The sequence below is a fragment of the Mixophyes fleayi genome, chromosome 5 (assembly GCF_038048845.1).
Source record: "Mixophyes fleayi isolate aMixFle1 chromosome 5, aMixFle1.hap1, whole genome shotgun sequence".
NCBI classification, from domain to species: Eukaryota; Metazoa; Chordata; class Amphibia; order Anura; family Limnodynastidae; genus Mixophyes; species Mixophyes fleayi.
The window spans coordinates 243,100,011-243,126,135 of record NC_134406.1 but is presented as its reverse complement, the minus strand read 5'-3'; the positions used below and the strand labels follow the sequence as shown (position 1 = coordinate 243,126,135).

At 41.7% G+C, this 26,125-nt stretch overlaps 1 protein-coding gene across 3 annotated transcripts in view; it reads right to left on the bottom strand.

Annotated features, from left to right (window-relative positions):
* RIPK2 (receptor interacting serine/threonine kinase 2) overlaps positions 1 to 14,908 on the bottom strand; it is a 35,181-nt gene extending 20,273 nt beyond the window's left edge. Inside the window, exons 1-3 of one of the 3 annotated variants that reach the window (XM_075213756.1) lie at positions 14,360 to 14,908; positions 5,416 to 5,569; positions 970 to 1,125 (exon numbers count right to left, since the gene is read on the bottom strand). In XM_075213756.1, the coding sequence (XP_075069857.1) occupies positions 970 to 1,125; positions 5,416 to 5,569; positions 14,360 to 14,607 (558 nt within the window). In that variant the 5' untranslated portion in view covers positions 14,608 to 14,908. The remainder of the gene's footprint in view (positions 1 to 969; positions 1,126 to 5,415; positions 5,570 to 14,359) is intronic. The other 2 variants (XM_075213755.1, XM_075213758.1) reach the window with 2 other exon arrangements.
* Between the last annotated feature and the right edge of the window lie 11,217 nt (positions 14,909 to 26,125).

Genomic DNA, 26,125 nt, shown 5'->3' with positions numbered 1-26,125 from the left:
TATGTGATGTTGTTAATGTTTTTAGATGTCAGATTATCCTAGTCCTCCCATTTCCTACTCATTTCCTACTTGCCTACACATGGACACCCGGTTTAAATACTCTGTGCTGCTGTACACATTGCAGTTATCGGATTGGCTTATTCTAGCCCTACCAACTTTATCTCCTGCTTGTTTATATGTTCCCAGTTTTGAAGAATGAATTCAGTTGTTGCTTTGACCTAGTCAAACACATCTAAAAACAACATGCTGACCTCTCCTGGCTTTTACCTGCTATCTCTATTTAAAGGCACTCTAATCATATACTTTATATTCTCCCTTTACATATATCTAATGTAAATATTAAGTGATGCATGTATAAAAGTATTCTTGTTATAGTAAGGCTGTTTGCAGAGCTCAACATTCAATAGAGTTGCCATTCTTTGTTTTATCTTCCCCGTCATTGCTTTATCTTTATCTTACTCCTATTATTTTATTTATGACTAATAATCATCTTCACATACAATAGATTGAGGATATGACTTTGTTGCAGGGACTAAGCAGGATATCATGGGGTGGGGTATGATATCAGTGGGGGCATGCGCAGAACCATGGATAAATAGTTTTTATTTTCATAGTAAATTGTTTACTGAAGAAGGTACGAGGATTAAATATAAACAAATCTTAATGAATTGCCACTTTATGAATGGAGAAGGTTGTTTCATATGAAGGGCCTGATTCATTAAGGAAAGTTAAGTAAAAAAATTGAATACGTTTTCTCCTGGACAAAACCATGTTACAATGCAAGGGGTGCAAATTAGTTTTGCATTTTGCACATAAGTTAAATACTGACTGTTTTTTCATGTAACACCCCTTGCATTGTAACATGGTTTTGTCCAGGAGACTACTTACTCAATTTTTTTAACTTAACTTTCCTTATTGAATCAGGCCCAAAATCACTAAGAAGATTTACTGTAGTAGCTAAAAACCTACCTTAGCATGGAATTCGTTGTCTAGCAAAATATTTGGTGTCTTTAAGTCATGGTGCAGCAATGGAGGGCTCATATTATGTAGAAAATTTACACCTAAAGCAATCTCGTACAGAATCCGAAACCTTAGTGGCCACACAATCTCTGGCAAAGGGTTTTCCTAAAATAACAATAATAAAAAAGAAACAAACATTTATTACTTTTTTTTTTTATTCCATAGAGAGGACACATTTACCTACCTACACTTATGTAATAGCTCCCGACATATACTGTGACCCAGCTGGTTCAATTGACAAATGGATTTATAGGCAATATTGGCACACATTGTTCTCTGGGTTGCATGAACTGATTGCAATAGCAGAGTTGCTATACAACAATGTTTCTCAAATCCAGTCCTCAGGACCCCTAACAGTGCAGGTTTTCCAGATCATAAATAATTAGCACCACCTGTGGATCTTTAAAAATGTGTCAGTCAGTAATGAATACACCTGTGCTAAAGCAAGGAGATATGGAAAACATGCACGGTTAGGGGTCCTGAGGACCAGCTTTGAGAAACACTGCTAAACAGGACTACACTCTACTTTGGGGTCAGCCAATCGCCTCACACCAATAGTTGTCTTTGGACAACCTATTTTTTGGTTCTACACAGTCAAATGCAATCTAATTTTAATAATTTAAATGGATGCTTTTTGGAATCAGAACGCACAGTTTGCCTATTTAGTTGACATCAAGGACAAGGTAAAGTAATCTGTAAAATTTTCTCGAGAGGGGAAGAATCTACTAAGAGGAATAGGAACTGAGCAGACGTGTTAACACAGACATTGGCACGGATTTGGAATTTTTAGTTTAACCTATAACTTTCCACCAAAGAAGCTAGACACAAGGGGTGAGGGATTACTTCTCTCTGTGCTGCCATTAAGGAAACTGAATTTACAGGTTGCAAATTTAACCATTTGTTTAGGGGAGGAAAACAATAAATTAGTCAGTTGGTTAGACTAAGTATTACAAAGTTATTTATAGTGTAACTAACCTTGTTTGGTAATGAAAGGGTGACACATTGTTGGACAAGATGGTATTAAGCACTATGACCTATCACATTTCCAAAATGTTTCTAATAATTCATATACATTGTTTTTAAATAAGCATGTGTTTGTTCTAACAAAATAAAGCAAAAATCCTGAACAGGTAGCTTATGAGAAAATTATACACACAATCTACAATGGTGTATATAAAACATCTCATATGGATTTGGTTGTTTAATTACCTCCTTCATGACCCAAATCTTTAGTGGTCCACCTACTTGGTTGCAGCTATAATGCTGCTGAGTCTGTCTCTTTCTGCTTATTGGCATATTAAGTCCTAGCATTAGGTGGGAAATACGACCAGACAGATTAATGGGGTTATTCACCTGTGGACCATCCCTGCTTTTAGTCACACCCTTCATGTACACCATCAATAGGAATTCCCTCCATTGGGCCCCCCACACTCGAGAGACTGTGCCCATGAACCGCCAGTAAATATAGTAAAAACTCAATAGGGGATTCAAACCCCCTATTTAGTATAGTTGTCAAGACTGCTGTTGAACCGCTGCATTCATGCAGGAGATGCACAATACAATCTGCTACAATTACAAACTCCCTTCTTGTCATGTTTATTGATTTTGGTAATTGTGTACTTTTTTGGAGAGGATTTTAAAGAGGGTAATTTCCAATGACAAATCTTTAAAACCTACGACTATTCCTGGATATAAGAGACAGGTGGAAACTATGGTTTAATACAGTATATAGTAATGCAGCTCCTGGGTAAACAGAGGCTGTACCCAGATTAGCCAGAAGCCATGTGTACTGCACACTCCCAGTACTAGACCCTTGAATGGGAAGCAGGGCTTACGTCTACCATTAATTATAGCTCTCTTCCAGGAGTCAATGATAGTGGGTGTTATATGGCCGGAAAAGAAGTAGCTAGGTAAATATGTCTGCAACACAACAGGATGTTGATATGGTGATATTGTCATGAGCCGCGGCGGCTCCAGGCACCACCGCGACTCTCTGCCCTCGCGTCCCGGCCGTCGTCATGATGACTGGGACGTCACTTCCGGGTTGTCCCGGCCGTTGCCAAGGCAACGGTCGGGACGCATTTACTGTGCTGCGCCGCGCTCCGGCATTCAGGACAGTCGGGCGCGTGCGCAAATACAAAAGGAGCCAGCTGGCTAATTATCTAACCCGGGGCTGCCTTTCTCCCATTGGACCATGCTGGTATTAAAGGCAGGAAGGGGCAAAGCCTTCCTGCCGGTTATAGTTCCTGCTCTGCTGCATACTAGCCTGCTGTATTCCTTGTTCCCCGTTACCATTGGATTTGATTATTTGTTGCCGACCTTTGCCTGATACCCGACTACGTTTGTTTGCCTCTGCCCCTAGACCTTTTTGCCTGGACTCCTACGCTGCTGATTTGCCTGTGACCTCTGACCTCGGTTTTGTTTACTGGATATTCTGTCTGCTGCCGGCCTCGACCCTTGCCTGGACCTCACTCTGCTATTTGCTCCTATACGCTATCGCTGGGTTCTCCCCAGTCAGTGCACTACTCACGACCCTCAGCTGTCTGCGGCCAAGTCTTCTGACTTCTGAGTAGACTCCGGTTTTTTGTCGTACTGGCTGGAGGGGTCCTAACAGATATATAATGATAACATTATACATACAATATATACTCCTGATGAAGTCTTAACAAGGACGAAACGGGTTGAGAGAAATCGGAAACAAACTCTCTACAAACTGATCGCCAATGTGTATGGGACTGATTAACTCCTATCTGGACCACAGCATAAGGACTACAGTTTCATCTGATTACTCCTGAAAATCTAAGACATATAATCAAGATGACTGTTTATACAGATAAGCAATTCTAATATCACTTGTTTTAGTTTCCATGGACATCAGCATCACACTGGATCCAGTACAGATAAGCCTCCTTTTCTTTTATATCTGGTAAGCACATAAGGTATTGGGGTGTTTCTTACCACCTAACTTGCAAAGAATTACTACACTATCTTTGGTTTTTCTGTTTTGCTCTTTCGGTACTGTGACAGGATGGACCTCCTATGCCATCCTGTCTGTTGTGTTGCTGGGGACCGGCTGGGCTTGCCTTGCCACCGTCCTCTTTTCTTTATCCCAAATGCTCCCTCTAACTGCAGTAGGAGGGGCTTTTGCTGCTGTCGCCACTAGGCTCCATCACTGGCACCTAGGACCACATCCTTCTGGGTAACTCTCGCTGCTAGGGTACTCCCTTGCAGGTAGCAGGCAGAGCATTGGTACTAGATGCAGGGTTCCAACCTCAGAACAGCCGGATAACGGATTAGATTTGGTCTAATCTGCAGGTCACAGGAATAAGTAGCCTTCAAAGCATGCTCCTTAAGCAGTAATGTTTATTAGCTCAGGAAGTCCTAAAAAGGACAGTTACACAATAGTTTGAGGTACTAGTAATATCCAGAAAGTACAGATGGTATAACATTACTGATACATGGTCAAATAGTGCAGTTTTTATACAGATTTACACAGATACCCTGGCAGGAGGTAATCCAGCCTCCTGTCCCTCTAACCAATCCAGGTGCTTCATGCAGCCTGCCCATAAAATCAGCCTGGAGGGGTTTAGCACCTATTTACATTGCTGCTAGCGGCACCACTAAGTCTGAGGTTTTCTATTAAATGTTTAACATCAGGATATAACATTTCTCTAATCTTGCTTTGAATGCAATTTAACTTGCAAAATCCACATTCATCTGTGATCACTTACATAGGAAGTCTTCCAGCAAGTATAATTACCTCCTCCTGTCTTTCAACAAACGTTTTTGCCTCTCAGCGATGAAAGGTCTACTTAACATGAGATTACGTGTCTCCAGACAGTTTGCAAAATCCAAATATGACATACTGTCTCAGAAGACAATACATTTCCACACATACCAATATAAAAATATAAGTACATTTTCAATCATATACAGAGGTGCACTGCACTCCTAATTAAAATAGGTATCTACAATAAGTTATTTCTACGTGATCCAGCCACAGGTACCCACACACTGGAACTATCAAAATCCAGCATTGTTGGTATTACGGCGACAAGAGTTTTCTATACTGATGTACCTATCTTTCACCTACTCCGGGTACGCATAATACTTATAGTTATTCATTACTGGTCTCATTTACCAAAAAACTACAGTATTAAGCACACTTCTCTCCACCCTCTCCTTTTTCAGATCATTACTTATACCAGACTTACCATCTAGTCACCTGGAGACTGGCAGCCACCTTCTATACACATGGGAGTGTGACCATTATTGTTTTCAGCGTGTTTTGTTATCAGGTGAATGTTGGGTGATGGGTTGAGCGCCATTCTGTTATTATTTGTGATATATATATATATATATATAAATATATTTGTAAGTTGAAGACATTCCTACCTCATGTAGCAGTTGGTTTAATGATCCACTGGTCATGTACTCTGTCACAATGCCGAGATTCTCCTCCTCATTACATATTCCCAGAATCGGAAGAATATAGCTAAATCTGGCTTTGTGCAATATTTCTGCTTCTTTTAAGATCTTGTTTCTTTCTCTGCAGAAAAACAGCAAAAGTCCATAAAATAAACAATCATAATAAAACATGCTGCATACGTGTCGTATAAACTCTATATGATTTATAATAAGACGCCATAGATAAAGTATTGAGGAGTGATTATTTTTAGGGCACTTCATGCTTTAGCGCTATGTCAGAGCTGGGGGAGATCACATCTCACCCTTTACTTTTAATGCCGAACATTTGGCACATTCCAGCTGCACTTTTGTGGAAAACAACACTTTACCAAATGTATAAAATATGTTAAAAACACAAACAGACATTAAATATCCCAGTGCATACCTCCCATCTGTTCCGATTTAGGCGGGACAGTCCTGATGTGAGGACCCTGTCCCCATTCACTGCTGCAGTGGTGAACGGTTGCCGCGCACAGCTGCCCCTGTTTCAAATGCCAATGAAAGGGTCTTTTGAGGAGAGGGAGTTAAGAGCTTCCTAGTAATTTAGACATAGTTGCCTAGTCTCCCGGAATGTCCGGTACTCTCCCGAATTTCTGGGAGTTCTCCCGGACTCCTGGGAGAGCAGGTCAACCTCCCGGATCCTAATAATCTAAATATTAATGTGGCGGGGGCGGGGCTTAGGAAGGAATCACATGCCACTGTGGCCCCGCCCCCTGCTACAATTGGTCAGAACGGGTGGTTGCTGTTTAGGGGGTGTGGCCAGATGATGCAACACCATGAACCCCACCCCAACACGCCCCTCCTGCCCCTGATCTCCAGGAGCCCTCCTTGTGATAGTTAGAGGTTTGATCACACCCCTTCACCCTCTCATGACCCATCATGACATGGCCACACCCCTATTGTAACATGGCCACACTCCCTTCGGTAAGAGTCTTGCTTCGATTCTCCAGAAAGATGGGAGGTATGCCAGTGTCTCCTCACTGTAATCCAAGCAGTATTTTAGGAGTAGATTGAAAAAGTTTTGTTACATGAAAGGTGAGGTAAGAGCACATCTAAATTTTCTATCTTCCTGCTAATATAGGCACACAATTAGTTTGCAGAGCCAAAGACTGTAATATTATCAAGCACCTACAAGTGTGGTGGGATGACCAGAAGTGCAGTAGAGTAAAACCAAAGTGATCTGTGGTGTGCAGTGATCTGAGGTGAGCATGCAGGCATGTTGTCAATAAGGTACAGTGGAGGAAGCCACTCAATGATCATGAGAATGCAGCTTTTTACCTCTATTGGTCCAGCCCACAAATTTGCAGCCAATCAATGCATTATGAATCAGTAACATAACGGAGGTGCTTCTGGGTTCCTAGTGCACAGACATTATGCACTTTTATGAGTTGGTTTAGTCCACAGAATGGCTGCATATACTTTGTGTAGTAATAGGAAATAACCCCAAAGCATATTGAATACTGTATCTCTGTTACTGTATAGATATGAGGAAGTAATGTGATCAGGGCCGCCATCAGGGGGGTACAGGGGTACTAGCTTATGGAGCCCAAGCTCACCAGGGGGCCCGGGCCCACGATGCACACCACCATTTTTTTTTTATGCTTCTTTATGCCTGGTGGTCCAGTGGGAATGCTGTGCAGACAGCCTGTGCGATCTGAACATTGGCTGTCACATTGTATACTACTCACTGTGGCTGCATCATTCATTTATAGAAAGATATACTACAGCTTATAGTACAGTATTCTATGAATGGATTGTGCGGCTGCAGTGAGTAGTATGTGATGTGACAGCCTTGCATACACCGCACAGGCTTTCTGCATAGAATCACTGTAGGAGTCACATGGTACACCATGCAGGAGCTGCTGGAAATCTTTCTGTTCCTGTGCTGTCACTGGGGGATAAAAAGGTAAGAAGAAGGGGTAATGGGGAGGGGGTATGTGTATGTGTAAAGCTGCTGGGCAGAGTGGGCATGTGTATGTGTAAAGCTGCTGGGCAGAGTGGGCATGTGCATGTGCAAAGCTGCTGGGCAGAGTGGACATGTGTATGTGTAAAGCTTCTGGGCAGAGGGGGCATGTGTATGTGTAAAGCTGCTGGACAGAGGGGGCATGTGTATGTGTAAAGCTGCTGGGCAGAGTGGGCATGTGCATGTGCAAAGCTGCTGGGCAGAGTGGACATGTGTATGTGTAAAGCTTCTGGGCAGAGGGGGCATGTGTATGTGTAAAGCTGCTGGGCAGAGGGGGTATGTGTATGTGTAAAGCTGCTGGGTAGAGGGGGCATGTGTATGTGTAAAGCTGCTGGACAGAGTGGACATGTGTATGTGTAAAGCTTCTGGGCAGAGGGGGCATGTGTATGTGTAAAGCTGCTGGGCAGAGGGGGTATGTGTATGTGTAAAGCTGCTGGGCAGAAGGGGTATGTGTATGTGTAAAGCTGCTGGGCAGAAGGGGAATGTGTATGTGTAAAGCTGCTGGGCAGAAGGGGGAGGTGTATGTGTAAAGCTGCTGGGCAGAGGGGGAATGTGTATGTGTAAAGCTGCTGGGCAGAGGGGGAATGTGTATGTGTAAAGCTGCTGGGCAGAGAGGGAATGTGTATGTGTAAAGCTGCTGGACAGAGGGGGTATGTGTATGTGTAAAGCTGCTGGGCATAGGGGGAATGTGTATGTGTAAAGCTGCTGGGGGTATGTGTATGTGTAAAGCTGCTGGGCAGAGGGGGAATGTGTATGTGTAAAGCTGCTGGGCAGAGGGGGAATGTGTATGCGTAAAGCTGCTGGGCAGAGGGGGAATGTGTATGTGTAAAGCTGCTGGGCAGAGGGGGAATGTGTATGTGTAAAGCTGCTGGACAGAGTGGACATGTGTATGTGTAAAGCTGCTGGGCAGAGGGGGAATGTGTATGTGTAAAGCTGCTGGGTAGAGGGGCATGTGTATGTGTAAAGCTGCTGGACAGAGTGGGAATGTGTATGTGTAAAGCTGCTGGGCAGAAGGGGAAGGTGTATGTGTAAAGCTGCTGGGCAGAGGGGGAATGTGTATGTGTAAAGCTGCTGGGCAGAGGGGGAATGTGTATGTGTAAAGCTGCTGGGCAGAGGGGGAATGTGTATGTGTAAAGCTGCTGGACAGAGGGGGAATGTGTATGTGTAAAGCTTCTGGGCAGAGGGGGAATGTGTATGTGTAAAGCTGCTGGGCAGAGGGGGTATGTGTATGTGTAAAGCTGCTGGGCAGAGGGGGAATGTGTATGTGTAAAGCTGCTGGGCAGAGGGGGAATGTGTATGTGTAAAGCTGCTGGGCAGAGGGGGAATGTGTATGTGTAAAGCTGCTGGGCAGAGGGGGAATGTGTATGTGTAAAGCTGCTGGGCAGAGGGGGAATGTGTATGTGTAAAGCTTCTGGGCAGAGGGGGAATGTGTATGTGTAACGCTGCTGGGCAGAGGGGGAATGTGTATGTGTAAAGCTGCTGGGCATTCTAATGGCAGCCCTGAATGTGACCATCTATGAGAAACACTTAGTACTCAAGTGAAAAGGGAGCTGCCCATTCAAACGGTTGAGACAGCACATTAAACAAGTCTATGGTTTATGAAGCGACGCTGAGAAATCACTATGTCACTGGATTCTTTAGAGGAATTCGTAAACATGAAATACTACAAACATCCTGGGAGTTTCAGTTAACAGCATCAACTACAGTTTGTCTGTGAAGATGATTTCCGAAGTTCTCTAGATACCATGAGTAAAACACTTTGCTTGTGCACCTGTGTGTAGATTGTCTGCCCAGCAAATACTAAGGACTATGTCTATTCTCATGAATCACACTGTAGAAAGGTGTAAAAGTCAAACTGCCTACCACTAAAACCACCATTCTCACTAAATTCACATTTGCCATTTTCTCCTAAAATTCATTTCTGCTCAGATTCATTAATGGCTTAAATTAATAATGAGAATAAGAAGATATTGAGGCTGATTTAATAACATAAGGCACTTATGTATTTTAAAGCTTTACATTTACATTGGGCAAAGTCTGCCTAAAAGACACTTCACCACTTAATTACTACTGGAAGGCACAAGATGCTTCCCATTAAAAGGACAAATTGATCTCTACCAGTTCAAGCTGGTGCATAACCATAGTTACCTACTCTCAGAATGTGCGGGAGACTCATTTCTAGGAATTCCGGGAGAGCAGTGCACTGTCATGCACACTGCCCACTTCCCTAGTGAAGTATATGGGGTGGGGTGGGGGTTAATGACGTGATTCAGAGAGTATCGTGTCCCACCCTCCCCCTGTATTATGCCATAAACCTCGGCATTGAGCAGCAGGACCACGATGATACAATATGTGCAGCCAATCCCCTTGCAATGGGCTCCAGGGTCTCCCTAGAGTCCAGTGCCCGGAGGGAAGATACCAAATGTTGGCAAGTATGTACAGGGCCGGTGCTAGGGTCCATGGCGCCCTAGGCATTTTTACAAAATCGGCGCCCCTCTGCGCAAAAATCGGCGCCCCCCCCCCCCCCCCGCAAAAATCGGCGCCCTCCTCCCCCCTCACCCCGTCTTTCCTTACCTTGTCTCACCACCGCCGCCTCTCTGCTCCGTCTCCTCCCCTTCACTCACTGACACTAGTAAGTGGAGGGGAGGAGACGGAGCAGAGAGGCGGCGGTGGTGAGCAATAGCCTCTTCACCTCTCCCCGTGCATCTGAATGCTGTGCGGCGGCCGTGACAGGTATGGTCAGCGGTCGCCGCACAGTTTTAAAGTCATTTACCATTCTGTGGCGCCCTCCAGAGCCCGGCGCCCTAGGCAAGTGCCTAACCTTGCCTAATGGGAGCGCCGGGCCTGAGTATGTACATAACTCAGGCCTTGTCACAGTATGGAAATGACGATGTGCTCCTAAGTTAGTACAAAATTCTGCTTGTCTGTAAACCTATGTGATTTGGCGGAAAGTTTTTCGTAATATATGTTCCATATAATGGATTCCAAAACACATCACTTTCTTTCTAAAATGCAGTTTACTTTTGCATTTGTAAGCCCTTCATGATTTGCCTGATGTGATTGGATTTTGTAAAATATTTTTTGTTCCGTCAATGCTTACAATGAATGGAAAATTCTCTTTTTAAGAACAGAGACTGACAGGCTAGCTTTAATACATGCAGTTGAAGCGGTTCATACACAGCCTGGCAATATGCTGATCAAGTGACTCTTGAAAGTGAATTCAGGTGTCAAACAATATTTTAGTTCTGTGAATGATTTGGACAACTGATGGCTTGTCTGTCCACTTAATACACCAAGGGGTATATTTAAGAAAGCACGGTAGTGCACTATCGTGCACTTACCGTGTAAATTAGGCCAGGATGTGCTCTCCGCAAATTTATTAAAGGTGCATCGCAGCAGATATCATCGATATCTGCTGCTTTGCACTCCTGATCGTTTTTGCGAGCAGTCATCATTCAACAGAATGGTGACTGCTCCTGGCCGCAATCCAACAAGTCCCGAAAAAATCTTTTTTTCGGGAACTTGTTGAGTTAATGTACGTCAGCTGAAGCTGGCGTACATCATAGGAAATGCTGGTAAAACTTCTGTTCTTCGGTATGTCCAGCTCTGCTCCGGAGAGCAGAGCTGGACAGCGCATGGGCAGGGAGTGATCTTGTGATCCCTCCCTGTCACAGCCTCAAGTTCTCCGGTCGGCACATGCGCAGTAGCATGAAGAAGAGAAAGTGCACGAAGAGGAGGAGATCCGGAGACAGCGCCACCGAAGAGGCAGTGGTGAGTATGTTTTTTTTTTTATCACAGAAACAGCAGTTTTTCGGAACTGCTGTTTCTGTGTTCTATTTTTAATAAATTTGAGAAATACATCAATCCTTATCCATGCGATAAGGATTGATAAGTATTTCTTGTTTTTTCCGATACATGATAAATGTGCCCCCAAGTGCCAAAACGCATACCATTGTAGGGTAGACATAGTAACAGCTATTACGTAAAACTTTCTAGGCAAACGTTTTCCACCATATATTATATTGTAGTGCTCTCAGCACTAAGGGGAGAGTTCAGTTAGCCACGATGTTCCTCAGAACATCGCAGCTGTGCGTTTTCACCATTACTATAGTAAAATATCTGCTCAGTTTTCCTCGAACCTATGCAAGGAAAATTCAGCAGAGATTTCTGTAGAAATCCCACAGTCACGATGTTCTTCACAACGTTGCTGCTAATTGAATCTGCCCCTAAATGTCTGAGTAATCTTACAACTGTGGAGAATCAGAGGTTTAATGATTAATCATTGAAACAACACCCATATTAATTGAAAAATATTTATCTATTAGCCAGTTTACGCCACGAAATCTTTATTGTCGCTAGTATTGGAAATACCTGTTAGAGGGGAATTCAGTTGGTTGCGTTACTGCCGAAAGTAACGCGGGCTGCGCACTATTACCATTATTATGGTATTAGTGTGCATTATTACTGCTAGTATGGTAATTTGTAATGCTGATCTTTGCTCGAAGCAGAAATCCACATTAAAATTACTGTATTAACGTTACTGACGAAAGTAACGCAGCCAATTGGATTCCCCCCATAAAGTATTAAATTCTCATCAATCCAGATTCAACCAAGCTAATGAACACTCCAGTGTCCTCCCCAATAAATACGGTAACCACTGGTCCAGTAGCCCCGATGAACAGATGCAGAGCATCACAAAATTCTGCTACCAACAGCAACAATCATTATACACAATTCTACACTTTAAAAAGGAATCTCACTCTCTGAAATCATTTTTTGCTTTGGATGAATTCCTACTATGTTAATTAATTTTTAATGCCTACCGTGGGAGCTACCAGACTTCTGAAAAATCTCTGCCCATGGGCATAACCCTAACGGGAAAGTTCAAGTAGCAAATTAGTGATTGCAGCTGTTTAAGTCTAATCTTTCTGGTAGTTAAAGCAAGATTAATTCACCACTTAAGTTTGCCAATTTTGATATTCTGCCATCTAAATTCCATCTTAACTGAACCGTTTTGATACCTAGAAATTGTATAATTGTTGAAAGAGGTATACCATATTTCTTAGAAAACCAGAAAAAGATATATTTATGTATCAAGAATCAGGCCTTACCAGGTCTACAAAGAAGAAATCATCAAAGTAATGGATAATTATGTTTGAACCAGTTTTAAACCCGATTACACTGGATACTCAACAAATGAAAGCAACTATGGAGAATTGGTAACAATTAAAAGGCTGCTTCCATTTTATTCCCGGGCATCAAGTATTTTTCCTGGGACACTCCGCAATGAGCCTCTACTGAAGCAGCTTCCTAAGAGAGGGTTTGAGGGACTAATCGAATTCTGCTACTCCATTTCTTGGCTATTAAGTGGGTTAACTCTGTCACTAGTAAATGCAATTGTTCCATCCACCCTGGAACTATCTGACCCATGGCAATATACTTGGCTTGCTCCCCTAGCATTTGTATGTGAGTCTCCGTACCAGATCCCCACCCGCACATCCCGTTACAGGATAATGGCATTGAGTTGGAGGTTCGTCTCCAGGATCATTCTGCTAGGGTTTTAGCACCCTTATGAGCCTCCCTAGGAAAACAGATAAATCTCCTGTCTCCTGAGGATACCAGTTTGGTTTTAACTGGGCTTGGCTGGTCTTGGATGCAATTTCATCTGGGTACTGGTCTTGAATTTTTGGATCTTGGACTAAGTGCTTCATCTCAGCCTGACCCTATTTTATAATCTGGCTCCATCAGAACCTATCCTGCATGTCCCACTGCTTTCCACCACTAACCACTTGTTGCAGTTATTGAATTCTTGTGCTTCATTTCAGCATTGTGACCCACAGAAATGAATTCCGCGTGAGCTAGGCAAACATCTCAATTATAACTAGTTTTTGGGATGTACTGAGTTGGGCCATGGAGCTCTTCAGGGATGAAGGTGGCTTAGGGGAGTAAAAAAAAATTGTACGGGTCTGGTCATCAGTCTTTGTAATGGCACTAGTTTCATTGCATACTCTGCAAGCTACACTAACAACTGTCAGAGTATCATATAGCCCATCGGCACACAGCAATGTATGGGCACACAGCAATGTATGGGCACACAGCAATGTATGGGCACCAGTGTGTTAATTGTGTCACCACTCACTTTCCTGTTCTTCAACCACAGTTATTCACACTTCCTGGACGATCAAGGCTGGACTTGTCTTTTGATATTGTAAAGAACGTTAAATAGGTTTTAATAAAAAAAAATTTTTTTTTTTCTCTAAAACACATTTTTATTATCCCATTTATCAAAGTCTGTTGTTAAATACCATAGCAGAGCACATAATGACTCAAGAGAATTTGAGACTCTGTTCTTGGAGAATAATATGGCCTTCCTCTAACATCTGTGTATCAATATTAGTCATTTTCAACAAAATATATGCCTGTCTTTTTAAGTGACTGAACAAAATAATGCATTATAATAAAAATATTATTAAATCAAGAAAAACTTAAAAACACCTGGAGTGTCAATGAGAACCTCTACAAATATATGTATGTACATAAGGCTGTTATTAAAGGGTAGCTTAATCAAACTTTCTAAAAAAGGAAAAGTGGAGGTGTTGCCCATAGCAACTAATCAGATTTAGCACTCTATCATTTTCTAGAATGTACAATGCACACTTTTATTTTTTAGCAGGGTTGATATATTTACCCCTTAATGTCATATTAGTTCTTACATTGTTTTTTTTTTTTAAGAATGTATTTTTAAAGAACTGACATCCACCTACCCAAAACTTAAAGCATTTAAGAATATAAACGCTTCACTTACAAGCACTGTAGTTTAGACTCCGGTTCAATTTAAAATAAATTCCCCATTTCCCTTTTTGAGGCATTTACAGTGATCACAGAAATGTAGTAGTGCATAACACCCACCTTTCCACTAGATGGCGCTCTGTTGGGAAGAACTTTACAGCCACTGGTATCCTCCAGTCTGAATTAAAGGCTTTGTATACTGTCCCATAAGCTCCCTTGTTAATAAACTTTAGATCGGTCAGCTTGTGGTAGGAAATACCTTGTAGATTGCTGCTAATATTCGCAGCCTCTGTAAACAAGCTGTCCCCTTGGTAATGTCCAGAAGATGAAGACCCAAGTTCCTGGCTACTACTACTGTTGCTGTCCATCTTGTGAAACAATTCCTTTATGCAAAGCACGGTCAGTAACACCAGTCCAGTGTATCAGAGGAGCCTTGTTACACTGATATAAAACACATCCTCTTCCTGATAGAACTAGAAAAGCTACACAGCTCCCTCCCTCTCCAACACCCTTGTGTCATTCAGCAAGTCCACTAGGTGAAAGTGAAACAAGAAAACTAGCAGTTCCTGTTTTGCCACATTTGTTGCTACTCTCACACCTTGGAGACTGGGGAGAAAGTAGGAGGCTGGGGGGAGAGTAGGAGACTGGGGGGAGAATAGATTGTAAATTGCAATAATGAAAACAAAGTGCAGCTTCAAGACACTGCTGTTAATCTGATAGGTGTGTCTGTGCTAGGCAGATTGTATTCTCCTAATCCGAATACAGGAAACCCAACAGTCACTGTCAGACTGCAGGAAATGCAAATTTTATTTTAAACAAAGATTTCGCAACTTAAGGGAATGTCAGATAATTTCCCCATCACTACTGCTTGCTGTACCAAGTGACATATTCCTTAGGCTAAATTTATCAACACTTGGAATGCCCCAAATTATTAAAAATCCCCAGACTGTGACGCAGCTGAAGTAGGATACTTTTTCCTGTTGTTATTAAATATTCAAAACACATAGACAAACCTCTTAGTTACCAACACCTTTTACAGTTTATTTATACCGCTTTTCTTGGAAATCTAATAAGTTCCTTTGGATTTCAGTATCATCTCTATGCGGATGATACCCAAATTTATCTACTACAGATCTCTCGGCATCTGTGTTGTCCCGTGTAACTGATTGTCTTTCTGCCATTTCATCTTGGATGACCTCACGCCAACTCAAACTTAATCTTTCTAAAACAGAGTTAATAATATTCCAACCCACCAACAAGAGCATACCTGACATTTCTATCTCTGTTGATAACATGACCATAAATCCCACCCCACAAGCTCGCTGCCTAGGTGTAATCCTTGACTCACATCTATGCTTTGTTCCCCACATTGACTCTATATCTAAATCATGTTACATACATCTAAAAAACATTTCCATAATTTGCACATATCTCACACAAGACACTGCAAAAACCTTAATTCATGCACTTATCATCTTCCGCATTGACTATTGCAATTCCCTCCTTACTGGTCTTCCCCAAAACAGACTCAAACCCCTACAATCTATTCTTCACGCAGTGGCAAGATTGATTTTCCTTGCAAATCGTTATTCCTCTGCTGAATCACTCTGTCAGTCTCTAACTGGTTGCCTGTTTTCTACCAAATTCAATATAAAATACTTTTACTAACCTACAAGGCCATCAGCAAAGCTGCATCAACATAAATCTCCTCTCTTGTCTTAAAATATCTCCCAACTCGGCAACTCCGTTCTGCACAAGATCTGCATCTCTGATCATGGGGTAGAACCTACATGGATGAGATTTTCCTGAAGAAAACAGCTGGGAGAGAATAGCCCCTACCCCACCGTAGAGGCTTCAACCTCGAAAAAGAATGCAAGTGAGGGATCCAGTTGTCTAAGTACAGGAGCTGAAACAAATGCTGTTTTTAAGGTGGAGAGCTCGATTTGACTCAGAAAGCAGATGTCCACGGGTTAGACATTCATTTGGTCGACAACATTAGGTCGACAATTCTAATTTCGCCAATATTAGAAGGTCGCCAATTCACATGGTCGACAGTATTATTAAGTCGACAATTCAAATGTCAACAGTATCAGGTCAACAATTTGAATGTTTACAGTATAATTAGGTCGACAATTGAAATGTAGACAGTATTATATGGTTAGGGTTATGGTTAAAGATAGGGTTAGGGTTATTATTATCAACCTAATAATACTGTCTAAATTCAAATTGTCAACGTAATAATACAGTCAATGTCCTTATTGTCAACTTTTCAACCCAGACTATATTATGGAGTCGACCATATGAATGTCGATCATGTAACTGTCGAACATATGTATCAGACCCCCTCAGAAGACCATACCATTATGTTAGCACACTTCTTGGAGACAGTGTTAATGGGTGCCACTATGGTTTAACAGCTTTGAATACACTGGTGAAAATAATTGGTGAACTTAAAAAATCGTTGAATCGCCTTCAAACCAGATTGCTAGGGCCAACTGATAATAGCTTGTACTTTATCTGGATACATCTTCAATACCATTCCAGTGTCAATATACCCAAGGTAAGAATTTTTTTCTTGTTCAAAGATACATTTCTCGAGTTTCCAGTATAAATCATGTTTGCAAAGATGAGAGAGTACATCCTTTTTGTGGAAACGATGAGCAGACAGATTGTCATGATCTGCCTTTGTCTGCTGTATCTCATCTCCTCTTTGAATGCTGCTTTGACTGCACTAGATCCTGCCTGCAAGGTGTTAAGCCCTCATCATTTGTCCCGGACCCTGAACACCTGTTCCTGGCCTTTATGGTCTGCCTTTTCCAACAGACTGGTGCCAGTTCATCAAATGTTTGCTGCTCCTGGTCTCACTCTGAGTACTTCTGTGAACTGTACCTATTGATCTCCTCATATCAAACTTCTGCTTGGCTTATCATTTCGTGGCTTGCTCCTTGGTACCGTTGTGGATCTCCCAGTTTCTGACCTTGGCTTACTAACTAGCCTCGTGTGTACTTCTTCTGTGGAGTCCCCTACTAACTAGTGCCTGTGGATTATCCAGTGTCTGCCATAGCTGCTACCGGTGCAGCACTCAGTTCCTGCTGCTTATTCAGTGCAGTATCTGTTTCCTATTGTTACAATGACTACTGCCAATATCTGCTGCCATTGTATTATCGATTTCTTTGCATCTGTTATCTATAGTGCCTATGGATTTGTGCTATCTGTATTTACCATTGTCTGCATCAAGTTATTTACCTGTGTGATTGTTGCTTTAAATGAAGAACTCTTGTTTTCATTTTCAACTGGTTTGCATACTGGGAACCCTTACAGTACCAGACTCCAAAAAAGCTGGAAAGGAGATGGAACAGGTGGAATATGATATAGTAATTGGAATGGAGAATTAATTGACATTGTAAATAAGAGAGATGCTCATGACTCCTAACCCAGCCTTTCCTGTGTGGGTTAAGCTCTGGTGTTTCCTGGACATTTTGGGCATTTGGACATAACATCACCAGCTTCTGCACAATACAGACAGAAATCATTTTTAAATATTCTATCATGCTCCTCAGCAGATAAATGGGAGCATCCTAGCTGCATAGGCTCCTTCTCAACTGTAGGGGTGAAATCAGGGAGCTAATTTAATTGCAGCACGACGAGACGGTTCTCGTTCCTGGGTACATTCTCAAAAGCAAATGCCAACTTTTTAAAGAGGGAAATCAGATCGTCCAGGGTAGATGGTAGTCTTGAGAGGTTAATTCATCCTTAACCCTATCAGAAAGACCTAACCAGGTTTTCTGCTGTATGTTCCAGCTACAGGGCTAGTCTAAGTCCTGAATACCAGTGATGACGGCTGAGAATGCATGTTAAAACACATGTTTGCTATCAGGAGCAACTGTGCAAATGTATGTACAGTACACATTAAGAACAGCCTAATAGTAGGTTTTCATGAAAAATAAAGTCATAATAATTCTCTACCTAATAACTACGGGCCTGATTCATTAAGGATCTTAAATTAAGAGGATTCTTATTTCAGTCTCCTGGACAAAACCATGTTACATTGCAAGGGGTGCAAATGAGTGTTCTTTTTTTCACATAAGTTAAATACTGCCTGTTTTTTCATGTAGCACACAAATACTTGATAGCTTATTTGTACACTGACATTTAAAGTTGATATTTGTGTGCTACATGAAAAAACAGTCAGTATTTAACTTATGTGCAAAACAGAACACTCATTTGCACCCCTTGCAATGTAACATGGTTTTGTCCAGGAGACTGAAATAAGAATCCTCTTCATTTAAGATCCTTAATGAATCAGGCACTACATATTTTGTACCATAATCCCCCTGGTTACAAATGATGACTCTTTTTAATCTAAAAGTGGTGTAAGCAAGTGGGAATGCAGTTCCGTTAATAACTGATGCTGGCTTATGTATGGTATTCTGTGCACCACAACTTAATGTACTGTAACTTTAAAGGGGTTGTTGGAACAAGGAAATTTTGTGACGGTTGCTGAAAATGTCATATATAAATAATCTTCTATTGTTCTGTAAATAAATCTTGTTATCCCCAGTCTGATATAAATCTGTATAGATATATTCCCTCATTAGCTTCCCGAGAAGAAAACTATAAAAGCATCCACTCTGCTTTGCAGTGTTTATAGCTGTGTGAAACAAACTGTACTTCATTGTAATTTTGCATCCAGAAGTCTTCCAAGGTACATGTGTGTTTATGAATGCTAGAGTGTGTGTATATTTCTATTAAACAATGTGACCCTGTGATTTTAAATATAGGGAGCTGTATGCTTTTCATTTCATGCCCTGTGAGGGCTAGGCTGAAACTAGAGATGGGCGGGTCCGGTTCCCCGAGAACCGAACCCACCCGAACTTTGGGTATCCGAGTACCGAGCTCCCGCCCGCTCCGAATCCAAATCGAGGCCGAACGTCATCGTGACATCGTCGGATCTCGTGGCTCAGTTCTCGCGATACTTCAAGACTATAAATACACGCCTCCACAGCAATCCATCGCCATTTGACAGAGGGAGAGAGCAGGGTGTAGTCACAGGCTGATTAGAGCAGGGACAGAGAATACAATATTCTTATTCCAATTGCTGTAACAAAAATCGCTAGAGAAGAGAGGAGGATAGAGGTGTATTTTACTTTTTTAATATTTGGCACTCCCCAGTGCTTTTGGGGTGTCCCCCATAATTGTGCATAAATATTTCTGGCTGTCAAAAGTCATATCTGTCAGCAGTATCTACCAAATATTTTTAGCACTCCCCAGTGCTTTTGGGGTGTCCCCCATAATTGTGCATAAATATTTCTGGCTGTCAAAATTACTATCTGTCAGCAGTATCTACCAAATATTTTTAGCACTCCCCAGTGCTTTTGGGGTGTCCCCCATAATTGTGCATAAATATTTCTGGCTGTCAAAGGTCATATCTGTCAGCAGTATCTACCAAATAATTTTTAGCACTCCCCAGTGCTTTTGGGGTTTCCCCCATAATTGTGCATAAATATTTCTGGCTGTCAAAAGTCATATCTGTCAGCAGTATCTACCAAATATTTTTAGCACTCCCCAGTGCTTTTGGGGTGTCCCCCATAATTGTGCATAAATATTTCTGGCTGTCAAAAGTCATATCTGTCAGCAGTATCTACCAAATAATTTTTAGCACTCCCCAGTGCTTTTGGGGTTTCCCCCATAATTGTGCATAAATATTTCTGGCTGTCAAAAGTCATATCTGTCAGCAGTATCTTACCAAATAATTTTTCCACTACAAGTGCTTTGCACTCAGAATGGATTCAAAGCAGTCCACATATGATCAGAGTGAGCAACCAGGTTCTGTCACCAGTCCTGATGTTAGTGTTTCCAGTACGTCATCGGGGCAAGGCGATGTCAAACTACACAGTGTTTCGAAATCAGTCCAAAAAACAAAAATCCCCAAAAAATTTACTGTGTTGAAGCGAAAAAGAAGTGTTACTGAGCAAAAGTTAAGTGCCGATAAAAAACAAATTGCCAACATGCCATTCTGCACACGCAGTGGCAAAGAGAGAATGAGGCCTTCACCTTTGCCTATTAGTGGCAGATCCCAAAAACCGAGTCTACAATTAGTGCACAACTACTGTTACGCGTCAAAGCCGAGCTGCAAGATAACAGTAAGGCATTAGAGGATAATGTTTGCTCTGATTCACAAATGACACCAATCCCTGTGGAGAGTCCATCCAACAGTGGGATGTCTAATCGTGAGCATTCTGTTAGTGTACCCATAAAGAAGGGCCCTTTCAGCAGTTCTGCTGATGTGTACCTGAACAACCCGAGTGTAGCCGCTGATACACAAATTGAGGATGCCACTTTGGAAATAGAAGAGGATGAGGGGGAGATTTGTGGAGGTGACGAGGGCGCTAATGAGGATGTTGATGATTATGATGCAGACAGATACCAAATTGCCTTTCTCAATTTCTATTTATATTCTAGATTATATAACGGCTGAATAGTTTTCTATTTTACTCCTAGTGGAGAGGGGATCTGATGCAGACAGATACCAAACCGCCTTTGTCTATTTCTTTGTATATTCGAATTTCTAGTTCTACAGTCTATGCAGTCTGCTGGTGGAGCACTAAATTAGGTTATTTCAGACCAAAAAAATTGTATTTTTTTCGAAAATAGCAAAGCAAAACAAAACCAAAACCAAATCAAAACACGCAAGGGCGGTTTTGCAAAACCAAAACCAAAACACGAAGGTAATCCAGATCCAAAACCGAATCCAAAACCAAAACACGGGGGTCAGTGACCATACTATACATATCAATACAAAGCCATCCTGTGGTTGATTGCTATATTAGCATTATACATACATGAGGCAAAACACGCCCAAAAAAATCAGTTTGTCATGCCATTGTTATGATGAATAACAAAATAAAAAAATAATGCTATAAAGATAATAAATGGGTAAAGAGAGGGTAAAGGAAAGGAGATTGTGGTCAGAGAGGGGGGAGACAGAATTGGAAAAGTTGGAGATGTCACAGAGATGGAAAACACTAGGTCCAGGGAGTGACCATCACGGTGGGTGGCAGAAGTTGTCGATTGAGAGAGGCCATAGGAGGACGTAAGAGTTAGGAATTTAGAGGCAGCTGTAGGAGAGTCGGTAGGGATGTTAAATTTTGCCAATAATAATAATAGTGGGAAGATCAGAAGAGAGGAAATAGGAAAGCCAGGCGGCTAAGTTATCAAGAAACTGTGAGGAAGGGCCAGAGGAATGATAGATGATAGAGACACGAAGGTGGAGAGGGGAGAAGAGGCGGATGTAAAGAGCTTCAAAGGTGGAGAAGGAGAGGGAGGGATCAGTGGGATAACACTGGTGTAGCCAAGAGACAGACGGCACCTACACCACCTCCTTTGCGGTCCCCAGGACGAGGAGTGTGGGAGGACAAGAAACCCCTGTGGGAGATGCAGAAGGGCAAGCTGAATCAGAGGGGGATATCCATGTTTCAGCAAGGGCCAGGAGATCAAAGGAATGTGAGAGGAAGAGGTCATGAGTGGGAGTAAGCTTATTGCAGACAGATCTTGTATTCCAGAGTGAGTGAGAGGAATAAGGTTGGTGGGATTGGATGCTCAGGGGGGCGGGACAAGGTAATATGTGATGGAGGGGGGGTGACAGTGGATAGAGGGGATAGGCTTGGACATGTAGTACAGAGTACTTATGTGGGAAGCCATGTGAGGAAATGGGTGGAAGTGTTGAATAGAGAGCAATAAGGTACAGGAGATGTGGGAATTGAGTCCTTGTAGACTCATGAAATAGGAGAGTGGGCCAAAGTCCAGTCCAAATCCAGTTAAAACTCAGTTTCAACTCTTCATACTTGTGATGCCAGGCAAAATCTTGAGAAGGTTTGAACATACAATGATTAGACAGAAGACTGAAAAAGCCGTTGCAAGCGGAGGGAGTGGCTGAGCAATTTGCACAGCAGGCTGATTACCAGAGGGGATGTTGCTGGGAACTAAACAGACAGATAAAACCAAAAGTTCTTGAGGTGAGAAGGAAATAAGAGCTCAGAACAGACGTCTTGAGGTGTGAAGCCTGCAGTCAGGGAAACATGAAAACATCACAAGTAAAATACGGAGTTTCAGGTGAATGTTTCATGTCCTCCTCTGGCGGTGTTTCCAGGTAGAATGTTCCCCTCCTGTTCACCTTTTTTTCAACTCTCGTGTAACTCTTACTATGCTAAACAAAACTGTGCAAACACTTGTAACAAATAGACAATGGCTAGCACAGGCTGACACAGACTCTATATGTTGAATAAGTAGGGACACAGAGTTGTGTGATCACTTTCTTGATATAACCCCCACTAATCTCACACTACAAAGACATGAAAAAACAGTCAGTATTTAACTTATGTGCAAAACAGAAAACTAATTTGCACCCCTTGCATTGTAACAAGGTTTTGTCCAGGAGACTGAAATAAGAAGTTTCTTAAGTTAAGATCCTTAATGAATCAGGCCCATTGTTATGAAGCAGGCAAAAAACAGGAGCAGCATTGACCAAAGAACAATTATGTCTTTTAAAATCTTATGAAACTAATTTTAAATTTGGCGAGGGGCAGTGTCAGTAACCTCTTTATTAATCGTGCAAAAATATGGGTGTTGTGTTTGAGTGTGAGCAGCAGTGCACCAGAACGTCCAAAAAAACCCAATATATTTCTGTCTTCTAGAATCTAAAGTTTTTTTCTATTTGAGTTCAAAATAATTTTGTCAGGGGCAGTCAGTGACATCTTGTATGTGAGCAGCAGTGTAGCAGGACCCCCCCGAAAAACAATATATTTCTTTCTTCTAAAATCTAAATAGAAGTTGTGAGATATCTGCATCCAAATGAGACCACAACTTTCTAGATATTGGTATATGTCCCTTATTTGTATTTATATGTTTTATTTTATTTTTATTCATAACAATCCCTTTATTAATGCACAGGGAGTGCTCCCCCAGAACAATGACCTTGTGTTACATCAAAAATTGGAAGAAAAGAAACTCCTGATATTGGAGGCACTCGTATATAAACCAGTATATGGACTCAAATCTTATCCTTAATTACAACATTAAAAGTTATAAGCTTTATTGTATAAAATTAAAATTTAATCAATATGGTCATATCATTGTCACAAGGCGAAATATTAATTTAAATAAATGAGTAAGTAGGAAAACAGGGAATTAAAACCAGAATCTCATAGGGAGAACAATTCATTGTCCCCTATTGATCCTATGTGTTCTCTATATAAAGGTGTCTTACATTGATTATTAGCAGCATATAATTACCCTTTCAGCAATATTGTGCCTTCTTTATGGCTGCAATATGACACTATTTTATTTATTATTTCTTGCAACACTTTCTAAAGCTGCTATCACAGTTCTTATATTAGCAACAAAATTCTGCTATCAGTCTAATGCTGTGATAATTTACTGGACTGAATAGCTATGTGTAAGTGAAAGTCCTTCCATTTATTCTAAAATGTAAAGTTTTTTGCTTTTGGATTCAAAGTAATTTTGTTAGGGGCAGTCAGTGACATCATTATTACACAGGCAAAAAATGGGGTGTTGTATTTGAGTGTGAGCAGCACAACCCCCCCCAAACAAATATAATTAGTAAACTGCCATGTATTATTGATGCTACTTTGCCACTATGACAAGTGAGGCCTCTTAGGTCGAACGCATTTAAAGGGCGACAGTGTTTGTAGCAGAACTTACACTTACCTGTAGGCCCTAAAGGTAAGTGTAAGTTCTGCTACAAACCCCTAAAGTTTAGGGGTTAACATCAGTGCTGGCCCGACCAATGATAGTTGTTGTGGGAGGGTCCTGGTTTCATATTGGTGGCTGCACTTCCCTGGTTTCTTCACTCTTCATCACAAGATCCCGCCCACCCACTCCTTGTTTACGGTGGTAGTGGTTTATGTTTTTAACCAATTTTCGCGGTAGGAAGGCACTGCGTTCAGCGGCTGATTAGTTAGGCGCTAGTGTTTGTTTGGCCGCAGGTCACAGTTCCCATAGAGGCACCAGTAACTCCTTGGTCCTTCGGTGAGGAGGGTCCCCTGTCCGGCTCGGTGAGGGAGGGCAGCATGAGTTTAAAAGGGGTACAGTCACTCTGACGCCAATTTAGCGAATGATAGTTTTGAGATGAGATCCCCTGTTACTGGATGTACGGCGGTTTCACCAGTTCCCACATTTATCTCGTTGTATCAGCTTGGTAGCTGTCCCACAGGGCCCTTTCTCCACCACCAAAGGTTATGTAAAAGTTACTTAAATTAATAAAATATGCCCTCCATTTATTGCCAACCTTATACATGATTCTGTGTTTTTATTTTAGTTAAGTGGGTAAGCTGTAAAGGTGTTGTGAAAGGTGGGGGGGGGGGGGGGGGGGCACACACGGTGAGCCAGCCAGATCGCTGCAGACATTGGACAAAATTGTTGAAAATTTGGACATTTGTTAAGAGATCATTAAAAAATAGAGGGGGAATGATTGGAAATTAATGTTAAGGCTATAAATAGTAATATAGGAGTAAAAACATCTCACATCTACATCATTTTACCTATTTTTCACAATTTTTAATTTAACCCAGATCCAAAACCAAAATCTTTCAGGATTTTTGGGCAAAGCAAGTAATAAAATCAAAACACGGGGGTAAGCGAACATCTCTAATGTTTATGTTTTTATTTTGTGAATTACTGTAACATGTGATTAGATCCATTTTTATACTTTCCATCCAACTCACTTTAAAAATGTAACAGAGGAGAAAAGTGGATAAAAGCAAATGCAGAGTAAGAACCATATTCTCCATTCTGTAAGGAGCAGGAATGTAACAGGTGTATATGATATTGTTATTATTACCTGTCATTTATCTCTCCTATACCTACAGACATAACATTTACTTACCAATATTTGACCACATATTGCTCAGTCATCCATCCATTCTCACATCTCTCTATAATCACATCTCATTGTTATCATCATCTTAGTCTTTATCTTCTCAGCCTACAGATTTCATACCCTTTCCCTTTCTCAGACCTTCTCAGCTGAAGGTTCATCACTTTTACCTCCCCCACCCTGGTATTACTTTCCATTACCAGCTCTGGTCCTATTTACCTTGTTAGACCTCATTGCCATCTCATCACCTTTTGAGTGCAGTCATTAATAAAACAAAGACACAATCAAGCAAAATATTTTTTTAAATTAATTTATTAAGGGCTTTTATCACAAGTAAAATGTCATTTTTCTGCTCTGCATTATAAAACTGCCTTGTGGCTCTTACAAACATGTCCTATAAGAGGACCAAGATGGTGGAAGCCTCTGGACTCACAAAGAGTCGTCCTTCAGCACTCAGGAGAGGAAAAACCCCCTGTGGAGGAAACCTCTGGGGAACCATGGCTGGAAGGACCGCCCTTCCCTCTGGACACTAAGAGGCTATGCAGAGTTAAATGACCAAACATAATCAAATATGAAATTTACATTATACTATACAGCATGTGTTCCCTTCTTCGCTCCTACCCAATTCCCATCCCCTGCAAAGCTGCGCAATGTGCTGAAGAGGACGGTCATCCCCTTTTGTGAAGCACCGAATTACATGAATGGCTAAGGCATTGCAATAGCAGCGCCCCCTGCTAGAACCTCCAATGATAGAAACAAGCTCAAGGTCATATTGTTGGGTAGTCAAGCTCCAAGTCTGCAGGCACATCCAAGTGAGACGCCTATGTCTCTGACGAGATACTTACCTCAGCTGGCATCTGTCTGTCAGTGGCTGTGTGTTAGTGAGGCAGCAATGGCAGAGCCCTGATATCAGCAGTTACCATTGTGACATCACAACATGACCTCACTCATGTTCTACATTCCATAAAGGGGAAGCGCACAAATTAAAAAAC